Source organism: Aspergillus heteromorphus (assembly GCF_003184545.1).
Source record: "Aspergillus heteromorphus CBS 117.55 chromosome Unknown BO70scaffold_19, whole genome shotgun sequence".
Lineage (NCBI taxonomy): Eukaryota > Fungi > Ascomycota > Eurotiomycetes > Eurotiales > Aspergillaceae > Aspergillus > Aspergillus heteromorphus.
Window position 1 is genome coordinate 388968 of NW_020290424.1, and position 20942 is coordinate 409909.

The window sequence follows — 20942 nt, forward strand, 5'->3', positions numbered from 1 at the left end:
CAAAGCTTGTTATTCCAGTAAGCCATAGAAAGCGGCATGTTATAGAGTCTACACAGTATACGGATCTGCCGGTTGGCTAGGCGATGGAAGCTACGGCGTACCGTGTCTTTCCATTCGGGTTGATCAAACTTTCTTAGAAAAAGCGCAATCCGGAACCAACCTATTTCCTGGATTGAGAACTATTCATCCAAGAAGAATAGGGGGGCCAATGGAGGGTGTGGTCGAGTTGGATATACTGACCAGTTGGTGATAGTAATGCGTGGCAGCGCTAGGGGAGGATGTATCTTCACAACAAGAACGAAAAAACAAATATTATGATAGTTTACCGTTCAGTCATACGCGGCCGTTTCAACTCCCGAGTCTCTGATCTGCGTGAAGTCTTTGGTGAAGCTCTCTTCAGCGACTTGAGCCGTTTATCGATAGGCCGATGGTCCAAGTGGCAGCGATGGAAATCGATAATCAGAGCTCGTTGAAGTTCAGCATTCCACAGAATATTTTCCTCCCGCAGGTCACCATGAGTGACTCCCAGCGAGCGGATTTCTGCACAGGATTTCGAGATTTCACGCTCTAGCTTCTCATCAATCTGGGTCTCGCAAATACTTTGGCCCGCCCATGCCATGAGAAGCATGTGGCGGATCTCTCCCGCACCGTGCAGGAAGTATGTTTTGTCTAAATCAATTGCTCCGAGGAAAACAGAAATGGCGGAACATTGGGCTTTTTTGAGCACTTGGTAGATTTGTGCTTCGCGTGACACCTCTGGCCACAGGCGTGACGTTGTTCCTTTGCCGACCATGGTGTAGCCATGAGTAGTAGAGGTGATCTTGAAAGGCGCACCATATGAACCACAGATATCAAAAGGCGTGCAGTTGTAGTCAAGGTCATCGTCCAGTTGTTGCTTAAGCTGCTGGACCAGAGAGTCAGCATTGACTGGGTGCTGACGGCCGTTGCCTCCCAGTTGGTGCAACTTCACATTGGGACAAAGATAGTCCAATTCTCCAGCATTCTGCACGCCAAGAAGACATCGCTGCGTACAGAACTGAGCAGTATGTTGCCGATGATGTCCCGATGCTGCATGTTTGACTGGGCGAGTTGATTGTGTTATGGGTGAAGACGACGTGACCTGGCTGAACCCCCGCTTTCGTCCTTCCGGCGATGCTAAGTCTGGGTCCGAGTCTGGCGAATCCCCTCGAGATTGATGTGAATCGGAAGGGGCACAACCGGATTGGGATCGGGTGGGAATCCGACGGCCCTGTTCTGCGGGAGACCCGATAGGAGATGACGGCATGTACTCTGAGGAGGTATCCTCAGGACTGACATAGTCTGAGTCTGGCGGCTTTTGTTGCCGTTCAGGTTTGGGGATCTGGGATCTGGTGTGATCAAAACTTGTCTTCCACACCGGCAGCTGCGTTTGCGCATGATTCCGCCATTTTTGATCACGCAAGGGTGAATGGAAGCTCATCAGACAGAGGCATAACACTCGGGCAATAGCGGTTGTTGGCTGCAGAATGGCCTGGTCGGCCTGGTGGTTCACATCCTCATTAGGTTCACAGAGATGGTAATAAAGGGTGCTTGGATCGTCCAAGGGAACTCGTAGGAGGACCAATGCAAGCCCGGTGCTGACATAGGAGTATTCAAGGCCTTCCTGGATCATCACGTGGTATTCCTGTACCAGAGCTGATCCTGCCAGCCGCGCTGCATTGTACTTCAGCTTCTCTGGCTCAGCCACAGGTACTGTGTCAGACCCAACCAGTTCGTCCCAAAAGTCCAAAGCGTCCAGGTGTCGAAGACCTACACGAAGGTTCTCGACTGACAGCTTATGAGGCGGCTTGTATTCGACTGTAGCGAGGAGACTGCCCGTATCACCATCAACACGGTGGATACAAAACTGGTCGGGTCTAGAAGACCATGGGGTGACAGGGCCTTCGGACTCCACTTCTGCCTCATCAAGAACGTTTCCGTGGTTCTCGAACCAGACACCATCACACAGGCCAAACTCGTCCCGAGCGGCCTGTATTTTGGATAGCTCCTTGATAATATCATGGACATGGTCCTCTACGCCGAGTCGCTCATAATGGGCTAGATCCTGCTCACTAGTGATGGGACGATCGCGAATGCGTTGGCCAAGATTCTCTAGCGCATGCACAGATGAAAAAAGTTGCGAGGGGCTCTGTCCCGGTGGCTCTAAATACCGGCAAACAGAGCGGTAGAGTGCCAGCTGTCTGGCTGCACAGTCGGTCCAGGGACGAAGCTTTAACGGGCAGCACTTGCCGGTGGGCGGAGGGAGGGTACCTTTTGTCGAGCGACGGGGAAGGCCGACGCGCAGGGGTTGGGACAAGAGATGGTGACAATGTCGAAGGAGTTCGGCAAAGGTTGTGGGCCGGAGTTGTTCTGCCTGTTGATCCCGTTGCTGCTCCGCCCGTGTTCGTGCCTCGTCTGCTTGGATTCGTGCCTCGTCTGCTTGGATTCGTGCTGCGTCTGCCTGGGCTCGTGCTTCCTCCGACCTCAGAAAAAGAGCTTTGTAGTCTGGTGGGCTGCTGCTGCCAGCCATCGTGGTTACGACGGTGGATTGAACGGGGGAAGAAGAGGAGAAAGATGGAGAGAAGGAAGGGGGAGAAAGAGGAGACAGAGGCCCGTGCATGTGCACGTGCACGTGCCCGCGGCCGCATCGCGACTTCCTTTCCTGTCCTTCCTACATACGTAGGAAGTACTAGTAGTAGTATTCCTCCTAGGTAGGTATACCACAGGTACTTTGTAGCGTGGCTGTCCATGACATCATCCCCGTCCGACGGGGCTGGACTTTGGCTTCACGTTTGCCCTAATCGGGATCCACTTGGGCTCCACTTCTTTGTCCCGAGCTCTTCCTCGTCATCATCATGATGCAACCTGTCAGACCAGGGGCACGTCCCAGTGCAACATTTCTTATAAGACTCGCAATCCTGACGGGCGTATGGTCTCGCCAGGTTCAACTGGCATCAAAGCTAAGTTTCCCGTCGACTCAACGGTCCATTCAATCTATCTGGTATCTACTCATTTGTGGATCCATCGATCAATTGGCATACCTACATATCCATCATGCCCCCCAAACACAAGAGTCACACTCCCCGTCTACATCAGTAAGTGGCTCTGTGTCCACCTCACGTTCGCAAACGACAAAACTTACTTTTCCCCTCACCTACCTCAGTCTCGGAAAATGGATGCCCTCCACCCTCGACGCCCACCACCAGTGGCTGGGGGGCGTGATCGCCGATGTTGACAGCAAAGAGTCCCACGATCTCCATCCCGTCTTGAAGGAATTCCAAGGCCTCATCGAAAACAACACCCGCGTCTACCTTCTCATCGCCTCCATGTTCGGCGAAATCCCCCGCAACAGAGCCTATTCCAACGACCCCACCGGCTGTCCCCAAATGCGGGACTATAAACACATGCTCAACGTTCTGAATCACCTCCTCACCGCTGCGCCCTCGTGGAGCGACTTCTCTCATCGGGTGGGCCTGGTCGGGCTGCCCATCAATGCTGTCCTGGACTGGCCGATGGGTACCCCGAGCGGATACGCCGCATTCCTGGACCCGGACGTAAACCGCATGATCAAGAAAATCCTGAATGTATGGGGCGAGTTTCTGCAGTCTCCAGAGTCCGCCAGGGTGCTGGACGAGTCACCGTACGGCTGGTTCGGGGAGACCGGCAAGAGCGATCTGGTGGAGGTGGCGAACGTGAGCGCGAAGACGAATCACTCATTCGAGGAGATGTTCATCTGCGACCCGTCCGCGGAGCACCACGGCTACAAATCGTGGGATGATTTCTTCACCCGGCTGTTCCGAGAGGGGATTCGGCCCGTTGCGTCGCCGAGTGATGATAAGGTGATCGCCAACGCGTGTGAGTCACAGCCGTACAAGGTTGCGCATAACGTGAAAGCGCGCGATCAGTTTTGGATCAAGAGCCAACCGTACTCGGTATATGACATGCTGTCGTTCGATCCGTTGGCCAAGCAGTTCGAGGGCGGGACCGTCTACCAGGCTTTCTTGAGCGCGTTGAGTTATCACCGGTGGCACGCCCCCGTGTCCGGGAAGATCGTGAAGTCGTACATCGTCGACGGAACGTATTATTCGGAGCCGTTGTTCGAGGGTATTGGCGATCCGGACCCGAAGGCGCATCATGAGATCGATGATGCTGGTGAGGTCATGTCCCAGGAATTCCTGACGGCCACAGCCACGCGAGCGGTCATCTTCATCGAGTGCGACAACCCGGATATCGGGCTGATGGCGTTCCTGGGGGTGGGTATGTGCGAGGTCTCGACGTGCGACATCACTGTCTCCGAGGGCCAGCATGTCACCAAGGGCGATCAGATCGGGATGTTTCATTTCGGCGGTTCGACTCATTGCCTGCTTTTCCGGAAGGGGGTTAATGTGAAGGGATTCCCCTCGCCCGATCTGGGTCATAATGTGCCTGTGAGGAGCCAGGTGGCGGTGGTTGAGTAGTAGGATCTGGATATAGGTAGTTGAAAGTACTTGCCAGCTGTATAGTTCCACATCATCTATTGTATAGTGAGAGGATGGCAATCAAATTGTATGAGAAGACTATTAAGAAGAGACTATCAAGCAAAGTTGGGTTCTGCAAACTGGCCGGGCAAAGCGTACGGAAACAAGACAAAACAACGTGTGGCACATGATCCGCGCTCTCCCCCTCCCCCCTTTTCTTTCCTTCACTCTTCCTCCTTCCTCTCATCTCACATCTTGGCCATAACCTCCCCCGGTTCAGCACGCTCCACCGCCCACCTCATGATCACCTGGATCACCCCGTCCATCTGCTCGCGAGTGTTGTCCGCATGGACCATCAATCGGACGCGACCCTTCTCCGGGGGCACACTGGGGAACTCCACCGCATTGACCCAGTACTTGGCCTGTCGAAGCCGCTCACAAAGGTTGTTGGCGTGGCCAGGCTGCGTGACAATGGGGATGATGGGGGACTTGATTGGATTGGTATACCAGGTCTTCTCGGTGGGCACATACAGGATGCCTCGCCGCTTGATGTCCTCCCACTGGGGGTGCCTCGTCAGGGTCCAGTAGAAGTACCACACGTTTTGCTCCAGACGGCTTCGACGCTGATTGAGGTCAGCTCTACTCATGGTAGTATAGGGATCGGACGAACCTCTTGTCCTTCTTCACTCAGCACCATCTCATATCCCGCTCGCACAGCGGCGACGGAAACGAATGTTGGTCCTGTGGTGAAGATGAAATTCCGCGCGTAGTTGATCAAGCCTTGCTTGATGGTTTCGTTGCACAAAATCACCGCTACTTGGGTTGGTTTACCATGACCATGAACAACAGTATGGGGCGGACATACCTCCAGCCGATCCCAGGGCTTTCCCGCAGGTGTGCAGTCGGAGCGGGAATTCCCTCTCGAGGCCATATTGACAGATCATCCCCGATCCATGGGGGCCGATGATTCCATTGGAGTGGGCTTCATCAATGGAAAGCACATAATTCCCTCGAGGAAGCGTCTCATATACCACCCTGATTATTTCAGGCAGAGGTGCCGTGTCGCCGTCCATGCTATAAATTGACTCTAGTGGAATGAACACCAGGTTTTGTCCCTCAGCTATCTCCGCATTGTTGTCTCGGACGTCTTCCAGAACCCGTTGCAGGGAGAAACAATCATTGTGACGGAAGGGGACGCTCTTCGCCCGTCCGAGCTTCATTCCCTCGCGAATGCTAGAATGCACGAGCTCGTCGAACACAACGAAGTCCTTGTCATTCGTGATGGAGGACCAGAGGGCCATGTTGGCATCATATCCAGATGGGAAGAACAATGCGTCGTCCGCGCCATGGAACTGCGCCAGGTCACGCTCAATATCGACAATATACTGCCTGTTGCCTTCGAAGACACGCGTGGTGGTGCATCCGACAGTGAAGTTGGGATGTCTCTCAAGCTGATGTAGGAACGCTTGGGTCAGAATCCCGGAGGATGATAATCCAAGAGTATCATTGGATCCAAAGTCCACTGTTCCTGAGACCTCCTCCGGCGAGGCGGGCACGTACAGCCGTCCCTCCGTGCGACGGCGGTCCAGGGCAGAGTAGAGTCTCTGGGAAAGAATGTCTTGTCCGGTGCTCATGTTGAAATTTGTAATGATGCTAAGGTCGCTAACTCTCGCATTGGCTTGACTGCTGGTGCTGGCATCTTATATAACTTAGATCCATCGGCGATCAGATACTCTTTGTCACGAATGGCACCTGGAAATGATCGGCTGCGAGGTTTAATCCTATGGCGTAAGAATTATGCCCCCCACATCAAAAACCTGAAAGCCGCATTTGTCTCACGATTCGGAGGTCTGGACCGCATCAGAGAGATCGCCTAGGATGTCGTCACTCTCGATAATGGTGCATCACTCGTCGGGGATGCTTATATCGATAGTACTAAATACGATGTTACATATCGAAGAACTCTATCGGAACGAAGTGGCTTGAGTATCCGCCGCTTATAGGAAGGAAGTTCTTCCCACCCATTGTCCAAAGTCTATCTATATATGGAAGGGATCTGAGAGTGATCAACAAGGGAAATGGCAGCAGCGTGGCTGACAGGGCTAGTCTGGACATATAATACTCGATATTGATGCTACCCGAGGAGCGCCACCGGGTTCTATACGCTGTCACCAAATTAGAGTTGTGCGAACCACGACCCATAATGGATGAAGGTGGGCAATTCCGGTTTCCAACCATTGCCTTCAGGGCAAGCTTTAACGCCTAGCGCTAAAAGCAGGGATATTGAACACATCTTCCAATTGGCTTCGGATCAAATGTGGATGGGGTTGGAAATCAACCTGCCGGGGTGATCACTTCCAAGTCACTGGGTAGCCTGAACCACATCTCTACGGCTGGAAACGGCGCCACTTATGACAATAGCACTTGGCTTGAATACCTAGTTCGGTAGAGAGTGCTCAGATGATGGTCTTCGATAATCGCGCGCACGCAAAGGCCTCTTTGATTTCCCCTTCTGGACAAATATACGGTCTTCTGGGCGGAAGTTTGACGCCAAGGTCAAGAGGTCCTCAATGAGATGAGAAAGGCGCTGATCTTCGGGATTGCCATGAGGATGCATGACCACAGATTATATCTTCGTCTCGCCCAGTGTTGAGCGGTTCACCCGCCGTGTTCGAACTTCCACTTGCTGATAAGTATCACTTTTCTCGGTTGTTGGCTGGATGGCCGACGCTCGGCCGCCGCAAAAGCCTATTGTTTACTACCCAGGGTATTCCTTCTCCGAAAGTACGTCAGTGTTCTTTGTCTCTCATCACTTTCGAGCCCATACTTTCTAGAAAGCTTCCCCCCGTGTGACAGTGGACCTTATTACTAACGATCCCGGTTGCAAGTGAGAAAACTCAAAATGAAGACAAAGGAATGAATATGAACCCTATTCGAGAACAAAGAGATCAACACGAGCGACAATAGTATTGGTGGAATAGCGATGACAAGCGGGATACCCTCACCATCGCGGCGCCTAGTGTCTGTGAAATAGACAGACCTAGAATCTTCCCGTGAGGTTCTATCTCATTGCTTCCTATGATTTCCATCCGGACGAGGACCTTATGTACCAACCAACATGAGTAACCCCCCTGTCCTATCTCCTACGATTCCAAGGTAGAGCTGCATGCTAACTGCATTTGTTCCGTTCAGCGAAATATCTCTCAACTCGCGAAAGCAAAACCCGTGTATTATTTATTATCATCCCGCCTATGAATTAACGGACCCGCTTCGATTCCCCCTCAACCTCCCATCGAAAAGGATCTAGAGATCGCACTTATAGCTGCCCACCTTGTACTCCTTCGTGAAAGTCCTCGACCCCTCGCCCATGGTAATCTCGTCTCCGATGCACAGGTCCTCCCTATTGGTCCCGAATTAGCGTCCCTCCATCTATCCCCCCACTTCACGCATGCATGCAGGTGGCCGTCTTACCTAGAGAAAGTACACTTCCCCTCGGACTGAACGTCGATTATGAGGACGGGGATATCCCTATCAGGTAAATGGTTAGGTAAGTACCCCGTGTTGAAAATTGAATAAGTGGGGAGGGGGAGGGGGGGGGAAACATACGGCGTCGCAGCCTTGACGCACTCTCCCAGGACGGAAGTCTTGGTGTTGGCACCTTGATCGGTGAAGATAGTGACCTGTTATCATTATGATGATGTTATCAGCACTCATGAGCCCTCAAATGGAAACAGTTTCAATCATGGTAATGGATAGATGGATGGATCGTGGACGTACCTTTGAAATCCCACCGCCATGCGCCAACACGGACGCCGCGAAAAAGAGAGTGGTAGCAGCTAGGGAGAGAATAGACTTCATTGTGACCGTTTGGTTAAGGAGTGTAGTGTATTAAATTGGATTGATTGATTGATTGGGTAGGGTTGAGTGGTGGGTGAATGAATGAATGAATGAATGAATGAATGAATGAATGAATGAATGAATGAATGAATGAATGAATGAAAAGAATGAAAGTAAGTTGACCAGGGATCAGCTCAGAGATGCGGCCGGGTGGGTGGTATATGGGGGGGTACTTATACGGATACAGATACAGAGTATTTGAAAAGAGAAGGACTCAGAATAGCTATCTGGTGTTGTTATGTGGGTGCAGTATGTAAAGGGATTGCTCATTTTGCGGTTCTGGTGGTGGGTGGTGCTGCATTTTTGGACCCCTGGAATTGAGGGATCGGTGGCTATGGTTTCTGGGGTTGGGAATTTTCATTGGAAAGGATGGGGTGATTTTTCATGGTATATGGATATTGTCTATTAAGCTAGGGTTTGTGTCTAACTATATTGCTGGTCATTTATTGTGGGGGATATTGTAGATGGATAGACGGGTCTGTATACAAAAACTGACCGTATCGGTTATCCTCTGGAATGTACACGCCGAAAGGAAACAACCAACACCAACACCAAATCAACACTCCGGCCGTCAACACAACAGAATATAATAGACTCTGCACCAACTACTACTACTACTACTACTACTACTACTACTACTACTACTACTACTACGTCACGAGCACTAAATCCCAAGTCGATCAGTCTGTGCAGTCTCCACAATGGTGCCATCCCGTCGCAGATGCAGTGACAAAGCTTGGTACTCTGAACCTTCACCTCTGTCGTTACGGTCGTGGAAAGGCCCAAAACGGTTTCAGGCGGGCAAAGTACGTAGTACCTAGGTAGGTATGTAGGTTTACGGGATACAGGGACGGGCACAGGCACAGGCACATACCTACTGTATGTATGTAATTTAGGTTGTGTAACTGAGTGGGGATTAGCTTTGCAGGGATATATCTGCTTACATTAACTGGCTACTACTTAGGTATATGTTATGTTATGTTATGTTATGTATGATCTGGCTTGGCTGGTGGTGCCCTTGTGGAATGAATGTTCTGTCCTTGGTCTATACTTTTTGATGGAAGCTGCCATGGCTATGGAGGGTAGTGCCAATCAATGCCTCAGGGATCGATCCTACATTCCTCCTCCATAGATGGTAGTACTACTTCGTCGTCGTGGTGGTGGTAGTAGCAAAGTCAGTCAACCAACCTGACACAGCATGCTGGAAAAAAAAAAAAAAAAAAAAAAAAAAAAAAAAAAGAGAAGAAGATGGAGAAGTCCCTGTCCTGGACAGACCGTACGAACTACAGTTCAGTAAAGTTGTAAGTGGCACCGTCGCTCCTGTCTTCTGTCCAGCGGAGCTAGAACTATTCTGTCCCCCGTGGCTGGGCCATTCCTGGGCCCCAAATGGTATGACGGACGACCCTGCTGTGTACAATCCACGTGTAGCACGGACACTGCATCCCATCCCATGCCATCCCGTGTCTCTCCCAGGCTCTCACGGGATGCGATGCGACCTGACCTGGCCTGATCGCCCTGGGACCCTGGGACCCTGGGACCCTAGGAGGCTAGGATCCTGGCATGTGTGCGATGCGATCCTTACATGCTGGTCCGCCCCCTTGTTTCCACCGGAATCAAAACCACCAGCAACCCAGCCGCCAGAAACATCCCCCCGCTGATGTATACCGGCACCGCCGTTTGCACGTTCGACACCATCGCGATGATCGGCGCCAGGATGCCCCCGATGCGATTCGCGCCGCCGACCAGCGCGTTCCCCGTCCCGCGGTGCTGCGTCTCGAAGATCTCCGGCGTGTACGCGTACAGCACCGCGTACAGCAGGCTGCTCGTGAAGCTGTAGGCGCAGTTCCACCCCAGGAGGGTGGTGGAGGTGTGCGCCGTGGTGGATGCCAGCAGGAACGCCCCGGTCAAGAGCGTGGCGAGCGAGAGCGTGCCCTTGCGCCCGAACCGAGGCATCTCCACCATCACCCCGCCCACCAGGCTCCCCGGGACCCCGACCGCCGCGATGATCAACGAGTTGCGGTACGTGACGGACGTGGAGCCGTCGCCAAACTGGATGCCGCGGGTTTGTTGGAGGTAGGGGAGGAAGTTGTTGTACAGTGGAAAGCCCAGCCCGATCAGCGTCCAGATGAGAATCATCAGGCTCGTCGTCCAGGCGCGACGTGGGCTGCGGAACAGCGCGCGGATATACGGGGCTGAGAGCGGCTCCAGACGCATGCGGAGCTGGTCGGTCGCACTCAGTCGCGGGCGGGATGCTGGAGTTGTCTCTGTGACATCGTCGTTGGAGGTCGTTTCGTCGCTCAGGTCGTCGGTGGATAAAAGTGATGTAGTCCCGTTGCGGCGCGCGACCTCGTGGACGACCGCGACCGATTCCTCGTGGCGTCCCTTGCCCATGAGATATTTGGGGGACTCGAAGAGGGTGAAGAACACACACCGCGCGATGCACATGACCAGCGCCAGCCCGCCCATCGCGATGAGAAAGTATCTCCAGCCCATGTTTGAAGCCCGGGTGCAGTTCTCGGCCGACGCGCAGGTCATTCCACCGATGAGGGGCCAGGCGACCAGATTGGCAAATAGCTGGGCCAGCGCCCAGTTGATCGATAACACGGTCAACAGGTATTGATGCGACCCGGGCAGAAACTCGAGGAAGATGGCAGAGTCGACGGGGAGGTTGCCTCCGACGCCAAAGGACCACAGCGCGGCAAAGAGGCCCACAGCGGCGAAGGACGGCGAGCCTGCCCCGACCAGACCGAAGACGGCGGTGATGGCGATGGTGAGGTTGAAGGCCCACCGGCGACCGAACAGGTCGCAGGTGAAGCCCCAGAAGAGAGAGCCGGCGAGGAGGCCGATATTCTGGGCCAGCGAGAGCAAGGGCGGCTGGGCGACGTGGAACTCGTAGGAGACGGGGACGAGGATGAGGGAGGTGACGATGGGCCACAGGTTGTCGCTGGCCCAGCCGAAGCCGATGACGCCGAACAGCTGCCACTGGTATCGGCCCATGCCGATGTCCTGGATGGCCCGGTTGAGCACGTCGGCCTTTTCGCGGTACGTCGACGCCGTCGCATTGTGCTCGGATTGGAGCGGAGTGGTTTCGAGGGTCGACAGCAACTCATCGGGTTTGGAGGTCGGCATGGTTGGAAGGACAGACTGAGTTGAGTTTGATCGACAGAGGAAGCTTATGGCATGGCGGGGGATGGAAGGGTCTTGAGGAGAGGAGGGGACAAGGCCCACATCACTCAAGAGGAGAGAGGAGTATGGAGGAGAAGAGGTAGCAGTGGGAGGAGGAGGAATTGGGGAAGGAACGACAGCCGGCGGAACGGAGGCGAGCGATGGTCTCATCGCCCAATGCGGCGGCCCTCCCAACCCGGCCAATCCCACCCCCCATTCGCCTCGGCTGCAACCCTGCAGATTACAGAATGAAACTAATGTAAGTATGATACACTAACACTAACAGAACCTCCACTCCCCGCTCCCAGACATCGGAGTCGGTTTCCGGTTTCATCCACCAATTCCCACCCCGATTACGCCGTCGTGGCAGCAGCTCCCAGAGAGCTGATGGGAGTCAACCCCGGGTAGAACGAGGTGGGGATGGTGGGGATGGGGATGGAAGACACCGTGCCAAACGCCGTCGACAAATCCGCAGCCATGGTGGCAGCAGAATACCCCGAAGGAGCACTGGTCACGGAGATCGTCGAGGTGTACGCCGTCGTGTCATCGCCGTCGCTCTCCAGGCAGAAACCCTCGCCGTAGCCGTTTTCGCAGACGTAAAACTGCTCGTCGCCCGCCTCGGTCCACATGGCAAAGTCCTCGATGGTGATGTCGGTGCAAGGGGCCGTGTCCAGGCAGACCACCTTGATAGGCCCGCGGGAGTAGCCATCGGCCTCCGTGCCCTTCCAGTTCTTAAATGTGATGTTGCTCAGCTGCACCCCGTCGCCGGTCACCGTGGACTCGCTGCTCCAGTCCCCGTCAATGTACAGCGAGTATGCATTGCCGTGCCCTGCAACGATTAGCGTCCGCCAGCCCGTCTCGGTCCGGGGCTACTACACCTACCAATGAAGTTCTCCAACAAGGTGTTGGTCACGGTTCCGCTGCCGCCATTGCTCTTGATCATGTACATCTGGTTGGAATTCCAGGTGTAGATGTTGCGGTACAGGATATCGGTGACGACCGTATCGGCATTGAGGGACCCCATGGCACAACCGCCACTCCAGTTGCAGTAGATGCTTTCAACTTGGATGTTGTTGGCAGGGCTCTGGGGGCCTGTCAGTAAACATCCAGGCGCACCATGCGATGGACTCACTTACCTTGACCGTGACACATTCATCCTTGTTCGTCACCTCAACCTACACGTCGATGGTAAGCAGTAGCTTCAGCGGCGGGACGGCGACACATACATCGTGGACCCAGATATTGCTCCCCCAGACATCCACCCCATCCAAGCCACCTTCGTCTCCTCCACGGATGGCCATGTTGTACACCTCGCCGTTGGAGCAGGTATCCATAACGAAGTGAAAGGCGGGCGCGTCAACCAGAATCACATCATGGACCGCGAAGTCGGACACATCTTGCAACCTCAGAATCCGCGGCCCACTGATCGATCCCTCCCGGTGGTACACATATCCAAATCCTTGCACGGCGCCCTTGGACGTGCTACTAAACAGCTCGAAGTCGGACGTATTCTCGACCAGGATCATGTTGCCACTGGCCGTCCCGGTGCGGTAGAGGATACCATCCATCTGGATCGCAGTCGCTTTGCCGCCGGACAAGGTGACCCAAGTCTCCAGCGCATAGTCACCAGAGGGGATGTAGATCAGTCCACCGTCGGAGCACTCCTCCCAGGCAGACGTTATGGCAGCCCCAACATCGGTCGAGTTGTCAGCCACACCGCCATAGTCCAACACGTTGCAGGTTTTGTACGCGGCTTTGGAGGAGGCCGACGTGAGGGGGCCGACGCGCTCGGAGAGCTGGCCGTTGACCAGCAACGGGGCGAGCACAAGCGCTAGAAGTGAGAGAGCACAAGCCATGACAATGAATGAGCTTTCAGAACCTGGAGATGATATTTTCCTGAGAAATGGTGGATGTAGCAACCGTCGCAAACGGGCTTTTATAGATCAAAAAGCCCGCCATGGCCCTCCCATGCAGCTGTGATGCTCGAACATGATCCGACCGCGGTAAGAGACATATTGGCAGGATGATATTCCAGGGGGGTGCGTTATTAACTGAGGCACCCGGTTTCACCTGCCAGGCTGCTTCCTATTCATGGACGGATGCGAGTTTTCCCCGGGGCACAGTGTGTGCTCAGAGCTAAGCTTTTGGGATCGGCTCTTGTCCACGGAGAATTCACAGAAATCTCCGCTGGAGCTCCACTTCGGCTCTTTCAACCCTCAAGCAGTGGGGGAGGGGGGGGTGGGCCTCTCAGGGGATTGACCACTCCAGTCTCATGACCAACTGAAGGGGGTCCGACGACCGCTTGAAGCGCTGGGCTGAATGAAGTGTTGGAGTTGCACACTTGAAGCTCGCGTATTGCAGTCAGTGGGGGTTGACGTTCGTAGAAAAGCGATGCTGGAGAGCGTCTCGAGACGAATACGCAGTATGTCGACTTAGGTAAAGGATGTTTTCGGATCTTCATTACGATATGAGGTCGACCACTGGACGTCTGTCCCGAATGTTTTGATTCTACAAAGGAGAGGTCCTGGGACTCTGAAGGACGGGGTTACCTCTTCGCTAAACCCACGCCTGCCGCCCCGTCGAGTGTTCGAAACGCCCGCTCAACTTCGTCGGGGATATCGACATGGCCAATGAAATCCTTTCCCCTGGGCCCATACCCTTCCTCGTCGTCCCGCAGTCGTGGGATTTCTCCCATGAGGAGGCCCAGAAAGCGTGGCATGCTCCAGAGTTCCTCCGTCAGGAACCCCGGCACGTCGTACACCAGCTGCTCCCCCTGCAACTTCACTCTCGGCACGATCGTCGGCCAGCTGAGCAGTTCAGGGGGGCTCGGAGCGTAGGCCTTGTTGAATGAGGCAACGGTCCGTCGGGCCATGGTCGGATCCTGCACAATAATCATCGAACTGGGTTCCGGGATCCCGTTCCTTTCCAATAGTGCACGGGTCTCCATGGCATTCTGGCCGCAATTCGTGGATTTATCCTCCAGGAGAACAGTACACCCGGCCTTCTGGATGTGCGACGCCTGGAAGCACTTGGTGAAGATGGTGTAGAGGACGGCGGCCTCGGGTTTCCCATGGATTTCGGGGGCCAGATGGGCGTAGTGCGGGTGGCTGGCCACGGCTTCGTAGAGGTGGGGGGTGGAATGGCCAATTCCGCCACAAAAGACTAGGGTGTTGGTTAAATGAGGGTTGTATTCCAAGTGCCGGAAGACCGTTTCTGCGGGTTGCAGGACGGCAGAGACACAAATCACGATGCAGTCCGTCTTCGCCGGGGGGTGGTTGGGGGGGATTTGCTCGTGCGCGAGGAACTCGGCGATGCGGTTGACATGGTCAGGATTGATGGGCGACATTGAAGCAGCTGCAGTTGGGTCTTTCTATTGTCTTGTTTGTTTTGGTGTTGTGGCTGCTGTCAATGATGATGACAGCTCGTTTCGTGGTACTTTGGCCTTCGGGTACCGCGCGGGAAGATGTGGAGGAACGAATTAATTAAATGGTGGAGGAAATCGATCCCGATGCGCCCGGGCGGGGTCTCGCCTTCCCAGTCAGGCAGGTCCGCGCCGGGGTGTTTTCGGCAGTTGCGAAGGAGTCTACAAACCAACTAGTCGCCTTCCTGGTCAGCTTGTCAATTCTCAACATCAACACCGCTCTTCCTCTTCCCAATCTATTTTGATTGACCGGTCAGCCCTTGCACTATCAACATGAGACGACTCTGGAAATTGCCCAAAGCCCACCGCGAGTCAGCTCTACGGACTTCCTCTCCCCCCCCTCCACCCTCCGCATTTGCCTTCATTCATGGCAACTCCCAGGGCGCCTCAGCAGCGGTGGCCGAGCTCTCGGGCATTCTCGGGGCGGCGCTGGAGCAGATGGACCTGGACGGTTTGAATCTCGTCCATTCCGTCCAACAATCTTCTTCCGGCTGCTGACATCGCTCTGAGGTGACCTCGATGTTCAAATCAAAGCGCTGACGGCCCGACTGGACGAGGAGGCCTCCACTTATGACAACTCCCAGCTGGGGCATGAGCAAAGCAAAAACGGATGGACATGGTGCGTCCACAGACCCCCACAAGGCGTTGCTGCATGCTGACAAGATTCAAAGCTCGCAGGAACATGCACGTCTAATTTCCATAGCCTGGAAATGCGCCGACGATTCGTATAATGCGATATCGATCACGTCCCCCCTTGCTTTCGAGGACTACACCTTCACTCGGGACCATATAACTACGCCGTCGATAGATGATGGGACGGTCAAGGCGGTGGCATTCACAATCGTGGATCGCGCAGGATTGTCTGGGAACGGTCTATTTCCCTTGCTGGTAGTTGCTGTCAGAGGTACTGGCAATGCTATAGATCATATGGTCGATGTGAACAGCACCCCACGGAATGCAGACATTTTCATTGTAAGTCCCTAGGTTGGCTTCCTTCTCACTTCAACCTGTTTGTTGACAGTAGGCGTTAACTAGGATGCATCACGCCTGCGACACGAAGATCCCTCGTCTGGTACCGTCCTACTAGCCCACTCCGAGTTTCTACAGAGCGCAATAGCACTAGAGTCAATTGTTTCAGACAGGCTCAGCAGCTATGCGCGCCAGAGTGGAACGCAACGATGCCATGTCCTCTTCACTGGCCATGCTGCGGGAGGCGCCGTGGCCTCGTTACTGTATCTCCGATATATCTCACGGGAACGTTCGGTTTTTTCAATGCGTTTCTCGTGTGTCACCTTTGGTGCGCCGCCAACGGTTACACTGCCTATGATGGGCAAAGAGATGGCATCAGACTTGCCTAGTGAATTATGCCTCAATATCATCAACGAATGTGACATTGCAAGCAGAGCTGATAAACCATTCATACTGTGTCTAGTGAATCTCCTGCGGTCATTGTATGACCAGCCTCCTATATCAATGGACGATGCCGCCTATTCCTACCCAGCATTTGAAGTCTCTGGTACTGGGCATAATTGGCCCGTGCCGCACTCGATATTCAGTCACGTTGGGCCTCGTGTTATTCTTTCAACGCAGCTCAACGACACCCAGGAAGATTCTATGCACTTGCGTGCCGCGATGGTCTCACGGGCGGAGTTTGAGAAGTTATTATTTTGCCGTGTCTCCGTGCATCAACGAAAAAGCTACGCGAATAGGGTGAAAATGATCGCCAAGGGTCTATACAATGGGCTACCAGTTCCGGACGCCGTGAAGTGAAAATACCCAAACCAATTCGGGCTGGCGGGGAGAGCCTGGTGCGGCTTGACACCTAGCCCATGTATATTTACTAATGCCAGAGTCTGTCCGGGTTGACACTCCGGTGTATAGTCTTATCGCCCATTATTCATCAGCCTTGGAGGGTTGTCTTCACCCAACATCGAATTGACATGTTCATTCGATCGGAAATGCCCGAGGATTCAGATGGGATGATACATAACATGCCTTTATCTGACCTCGGGTGAGCTGGGAGACTTTCACGGTTACTGTCTGACCCAGCCGCAAAGTCGCCTTTTCATGTTCGGAACGGCGAATACAATGCGGTGTCTCAGCTTGGCAAGCCTCGTGTTCGGGGATTTTGGCTCTGATAGTATGTAAGATTATTCTCAGAGCTGTCACCTATCCAGGCTGCAGTATTTAACGAATTGATGTCCATTGCCACTCTTCTTCCGATCACAACTATTAACTGGGAAAGTAGTACGGAGCCAGAAAGTCCACAAGCCAGATGATAATACCAGTGATATCAAGGTCAAAACCTCAACTCAATTTCTACCGTCCCCGCCTTGAAACAGGGGCGAAACTGGCACATTTAGTAGAACACTAGGGTCTAGGAGGCGTCTTCTGAGCGACAGTCCTGCCCAGAAACCACTCTTTCCGCCGAGGCTATGGCAGACAAGTACTCGGTGTCCGATGCACTGACATTCTATCGGACACTAGCGATAATTCACCTCGTTGTGGAAAGGGGTCAGATCATCGAACGAAGCGTATTCGAGCGACTAGTCGACATAACCTCTGCAGAGTGTTGAAGGTGCGAGTCTTTCGTCGGCCGATGTACTGGATGGGCTTCGTTTGCCCGTAGAAGGAAATCAGGCATTGAGCAGTTGCCCGCTGGGAAAGGGTCGTGGCCTGAGGCCCCAAGGCTGCAACCATCTTGCAGGCACTGGTTGTCTTCTGACATTCTGACATTCTGCGGACACCCCCACAAACAAAGCCAGGTTTGATAGATGATACCGTCTCCAGGTTCAACAGACTCATCAGGGTCCCGAAATATTCCTTCCGTTCGGCCGGTCTGAATCTTCGCGATGGCAAATTGGCCGGAACCGCTCCGGGATTTGATGCCCCACCCTGCCTGGGCGTTTTTCCTCTTTTTTTTCCTGGCACCGAGAATGTGTAGATTTGGTCAGAGGAAAGCAATTCCTAATTCCGATAATGGCACACTCTGGTACGACAGGTGGGTGTTGAGTGGGTGTTGAGATCTGATAGCACATATGATGCAGTTGGCACAGCCATCGACGAACCTATACAAAGTGCGCCCTTGCTAGTCGCGACCATGTTATCCACCGCAACGACCTTGATCTGCGAGGACCCCAAGGTTCAGACCAATCTCAGCAAACACGATGTAGGCTGGCGCAGAGTGGTTCGCCAGTTCACTCCTTCGTATGTATCATTGACTCCATCCAAGGTCCTAGATAGACTTAGCTGACATGTCCGGATAGATGGTTCTCAGTCACCATGGGCACAGGCATAGTAGCTGAGTTGCTCAACACGCTTCCATATAATGGCCGATGGCTTTACTGGATATCCGTGGTCTGTTTTGCTCTCAACATCCTCCTCTTCGTCACGGGCTGTGTCATCACCTGTTTTCGGTATGTCCTCTATCCAGAGGTCTTTTTCACCATGATCAAAGACCCCGTCCAATCCATGTTCATCGGCACGTTTCCCATGGGACTCGCGACTATCGTCAACATGGTTTGCCTCGTCTGCGTTCCAGCCTGGGGTGACTGGGCGCGGCATGCCGCCTGGGGTTTGTGGATCTTCGACGCTATCTTCTCTTTTATAACAGCCCTATCCTTACCATTCCTACTGTGCGTCCCCCCCCCCCTTGCCAAACGTCCAACTCGAATATCCCACTCACGCGATTCCAGGATGCTGCATGAGAGCGAAACCCAACTCTCCTCCATGACCGCAGTATGGCTCCTCCCCATCGTCAGTTGCAGTGTCGCGGCTTCAAGTGGCGCCGTCGTGGCTGGCGTGCTTCTCAATTCACAACATGCCCTCTGGACCGTGCTCGTGAGCTACGTGCTGTGGGGGGTCGGGCTACCGCTAGGCCTCATGGTCATGGTGATCTATCTCCAACGCCTGACACTCCACAAATTACCTCCCAAAGCCGTGATCGTGAGCGTCTTCCTCCCCTTAGGGCCATTAGGTCAAGGCAGCTTAGGGTGAGACCCTTTTCCTCTCCCTCAAACTTACATCTCCCCCATTCTCACCACCTCAACAGGGCCATGAAGCTAGGTACAGTCGCGCAGGAAATCTTCCCCGAAATGCACATGCTGGAAGCCGCCGGGTCCGGACCCATTCTGTACATCATGGGGTTCATGGTCGCCCTGGTTCTCTGGTCGTTCGGGCTGGTGTGGCTCTTCTTCGCCTCCGCGTCCATTGCGCGGAGCAAGAGCTTTCCCTTTAATATCGGCTGGTGGGGGTTCACCTTTCCTCTGGGAGGGTACGCGATGAGTACGTGCCAGATGGGCAAGGAGTTGCCGTCGGAGTTTTTCAGTATCGTGGGGACGATCCTCTCGCTCTGTGTGGTCGTTTTATGGGGGGTGGTGAGTGTAGGGACATTGCGGGGCGTCGTCTCTGGACAGTTGTTCCTCGCGCTGTGTCTGGTGGATTTGAAGGGCAAAGAGGATGAACTCAAGGATGCTACAAAGGCGGCTTGACTGATAGTTTCATGATAGAAGGGGCGAAAGGGGCACTTCCGTCATATGTAATTATTGTACTAATAGTATACAGCGCATTGAATGGGTTCTGGAGATGTAAGGGAACAACGTCAGGAGAGTCGAGAAATCGATGAGCCAAAAAAAAATAAATAAAAAAAAGTCGACAAAGAAAAAAACCGTGGAAGAATCGGCGGGAGGGTTATTGATGTCTCATCCCTACTCCTTACGGAGATCTGTTTAATCTACTCTCGCGTGGGCGTGTGGAGGGCTCCTCATCTGGTGGAACGTCACCAGATAATCCGATCCAGGATCGTTCTCTCGAAAAGTAAGCTTAAATGGTGGACTCGAGCGATCATAGGTCGAATGCCCATTTTAGCTGTCGGCGATGGGGGTTTAATAAATCATTTTCGTTTAGTTTGGGGAGGGGAGAGGGGTTTGGAGGAATTTAGGATTTTTGGTGACCCCCCGAATATTTTTATGGGTTTTTTACTATTTTTTTTTTATTCGTGACTTATTTTCTTTGGGATTGTTTATTATTATTTATTTATTTTATTTTATTCTTTTTCGCCTCTGTTTAGTTGCCGGGAGGAGGGGCGGAGTACACCCTTTAGTGCAGACCCTCAGGCACACCACACCAGCGAGGGGAAGACCCCTGAGAACTTTACTTTTGACATACTTATTAAGACCAGGTACGGAGTACACAGTGTATCTAGATATCGGTAGAAGCGCCCGTGAGATCTGCTGCTATGGTCGACCTCAACATCCTGACGAGCATTCTGCTTGAGATTGTGGCCGTCCGTCAGCATGGCATTTGTGCCCGATGGCTGCCCTTTGCTCTCCTCGCCTCTCTCCTCGCCTCTCTCCCCTCCCCGCCGACGCGTGGCTGCGCCGTGAGTGGCCAGCCAGGCCGGGATCACGTGCGCAGACGGGGGGCGCGAAAATAAAAACCAAAAATCGAATTTCCGAAAAACCAAAAACAAAAAAATTAAAAAAAAGCGGCCAAAATAAAAAATAATAATAATAATAACCAAAAAAAAAAGGAACGGAGTCCATCAAGATCTCAAACAAATCATCGCGCGCTGCCATCGCCAGACCTTCAGGATCCATCGAGGACCGTCTTGCTGGGTGGGTTGACGGTCTCTTGCCAGGAATCCAGGGCCCTCGTCGCTGCTGTTCGCCCTGGTCGCGTTGCTCGCTCCTCAGGACTCTCTCGCTGCCACTCTGGCCGGGAAGAGGGCGAGTGGCCACTTACTCTCCCCAACTCCAACTCCCAACCCTTGCGGCCCCGGTCACTGCCGGTCCGCCGTAGTCCGTCCTCGACACCTCGACACCTCGACACCGCAATATTCAGGCACTCGGATATCAAGACATCGAGGCACCCAGGCACCCAGGCACCGAGGCTAGGCCACGGCTGTCAGTCACGCTTTCTTCGATTCCGCTTTGGGGTTCGATTTCCGAATCATTTTCATTTTATTATTATTATTATTATTTATC

General features: G+C 53.6%; 9 protein-coding genes across 9 annotated transcripts; 3 read left to right on the plus strand and 6 right to left on the minus strand.

Annotated features, from left to right (window-relative positions):
* Window positions 1-322: 322 nt before the first annotated feature.
* Window positions 323-2548, minus strand: BO70DRAFT_295025 (uncharacterized protein; the record flags this gene model as incomplete). The annotated part of the gene is made up of 1 exon (XM_025539497.1): window positions 323-2548. The coding sequence occupies one exon, from the start codon at window positions 2546-2548 to the stop codon at window positions 323-325; it is 2226 nt and encodes a 741-aa protein (XP_025397834.1).
* Window positions 2549-2735: 187 nt separating this feature from the next.
* Window positions 2736-4634, plus strand: BO70DRAFT_363623 (phosphatidylserine decarboxylase family protein). The gene has a single exon (XM_025543615.1). It carries the CDS (start codon window positions 2874-2876, stop codon window positions 4473-4475), a length of 1602 nt encoding a protein of 533 aa, XP_025397835.1. The 5' UTR covers window positions 2736-2873; the 3' UTR covers window positions 4476-4634.
* An 89-nt stretch (window positions 4635-4723) lies between these two features.
* BO70DRAFT_339723 (aminotransferase class I/II-fold pyridoxal phosphate-dependent enzyme) lies at window positions 4724-6435 on the minus strand (the record flags this gene model as incomplete). The annotated part of the gene is made up of 3 exons (XM_025541259.1): window positions 5341-6435; window positions 5146-5288; window positions 4724-5098 (listed from the first exon to the last, which is right to left on the minus strand). Exons 1-3 carry the CDS (start codon window positions 6107-6109, stop codon window positions 4724-4726), a joined length of 1287 nt encoding a protein of 428 aa, XP_025397836.1. The 5' UTR covers window positions 6110-6435.
* Window positions 6436-7778: 1343 nt separating this feature from the next.
* On the minus strand, window positions 7779-8345 carry BO70DRAFT_430592 (uncharacterized protein; the record flags this gene model as incomplete). The annotated part of the gene is made up of 4 exons (XM_025548171.1): window positions 8253-8345; window positions 8082-8155; window positions 7947-8003; window positions 7779-7875 (listed from the first exon to the last, which is right to left on the minus strand). The coding sequence occupies exons 1-4, from the start codon at window positions 8331-8333 to the stop codon at window positions 7779-7781; spliced, it is 309 nt and encodes a 102-aa protein (XP_025397837.1). The 5' UTR covers window positions 8334-8345.
* A 1277-nt stretch (window positions 8346-9622) lies between these two features.
* On the minus strand, window positions 9623-11622 carry BO70DRAFT_363625 (putative sugar transporter). The gene has a single exon (XM_025543616.1). It carries the CDS (start codon window positions 11499-11501, stop codon window positions 9951-9953), a length of 1551 nt encoding a protein of 516 aa, XP_025397838.1. The 5' UTR covers window positions 11502-11622; the 3' UTR covers window positions 9623-9950.
* Window positions 11623-11802: 180 nt separating this feature from the next.
* On the minus strand, window positions 11803-13713 carry BO70DRAFT_430594 (RGase A). Its single transcript, XM_025548172.1, has 4 exons — window positions 12764-13713; window positions 12674-12712; window positions 12420-12621; window positions 11803-12366 (listed from the first exon to the last, which is right to left on the minus strand). Exons 1-4 carry the CDS (start codon window positions 13391-13393, stop codon window positions 11891-11893), a joined length of 1347 nt encoding a protein of 448 aa, XP_025397839.1. The 5' UTR covers window positions 13394-13713; the 3' UTR covers window positions 11803-11890.
* Window positions 13714-13906: 193 nt separating this feature from the next.
* BO70DRAFT_363626 (uncharacterized protein) lies at window positions 13907-14969 on the minus strand. Its single transcript, XM_025543617.1, has one exon. It carries the CDS (start codon window positions 14881-14883, stop codon window positions 14083-14085), a length of 801 nt encoding a protein of 266 aa, XP_025397840.1. The 5' UTR covers window positions 14884-14969; the 3' UTR covers window positions 13907-14082.
* Window positions 14970-15231: 262 nt separating this feature from the next.
* BO70DRAFT_397968 (uncharacterized protein) lies at window positions 15232-16728 on the plus strand (the record flags this gene model as incomplete). The annotated part of the gene is made up of 4 exons (XM_025546751.1): window positions 15232-15409; window positions 15469-15577; window positions 15630-15930; window positions 15994-16728. The coding sequence occupies 4 exons, from the start codon at window positions 15232-15234 to the stop codon at window positions 16726-16728; spliced, it is 1323 nt and encodes a 440-aa protein (XP_025397841.1).
* A 1183-nt stretch (window positions 16729-17911) lies between these two features.
* BO70DRAFT_72159 (TDT family transporter) lies at window positions 17912-19616 on the plus strand. Its single transcript, XM_025548674.1, has 4 exons — window positions 17912-18165; window positions 18225-18593; window positions 18654-18950; window positions 19010-19616. Exons 1-4 carry the CDS (start codon window positions 18059-18061, stop codon window positions 19446-19448), a joined length of 1212 nt encoding a protein of 403 aa, XP_025397842.1. The 5' UTR covers window positions 17912-18058; the 3' UTR covers window positions 19449-19616.
* The last annotated feature ends 1326 nt before the right edge of the window (window positions 19617-20942 follow it).

What these genes read in the sequence shown, in the direction of transcription:
- BO70DRAFT_363625 (XM_025543616.1), bottom strand. Translation starts at nt 11,501, where the DNA reads ATGCCGACCTCCAAACCCGATGAGTTGCTGTCGACCCTCGAAACCACT.
- BO70DRAFT_430594 (XM_025548172.1), bottom strand. Translation starts at nt 13,393, where the DNA reads ATGGCTTGTGCTCTCTCACTTCTAGCGCTTGTGCTCGCCCCGTTGCTG. An exon ending in GCAATATCTGGGTCCACGAT is followed by an intron (nt 12,713 to 12,763) that starts GTATGTGTCGCC and finishes ATCGACGTGTAG; the next exon opens with GTTGAGGTGACGAACAAGGA. An exon ending in ATGAATGTGTCACGGTCAAG is followed by an intron (nt 12,622 to 12,673) that starts GTAAGTGAGTCC and finishes ACAGGCCCCCAG; the next exon opens with AGCCCTGCCAACAACATCCA.
- BO70DRAFT_72159 (XM_025548674.1), top strand. Translation starts at nt 18,059, where the DNA reads ATGTTATCCACCGCAACGACCTTGATCTGCGAGGACCCCAAGGTTCAG. An exon ending in GTTCGCCAGTTCACTCCTTC is followed by an intron (nt 18,166 to 18,224) that starts GTATGTATCATT and finishes ATGTCCGGATAG; the next exon opens with ATGGTTCTCAGTCACCATGG. An exon ending in TTAGGTCAAGGCAGCTTAGG is followed by an intron (nt 18,951 to 19,009) that starts GTGAGACCCTTT and finishes CCACCTCAACAG; the next exon opens with GGCCATGAAGCTAGGTACAG.
- BO70DRAFT_363623 (XM_025543615.1), top strand. Translation starts at nt 2,874, where the DNA reads ATGATGCAACCTGTCAGACCAGGGGCACGTCCCAGTGCAACATTTCTT.
- BO70DRAFT_363626 (XM_025543617.1), bottom strand. Translation starts at nt 14,883, where the DNA reads ATGTCGCCCATCAATCCTGACCATGTCAACCGCATCGCCGAGTTCCTC.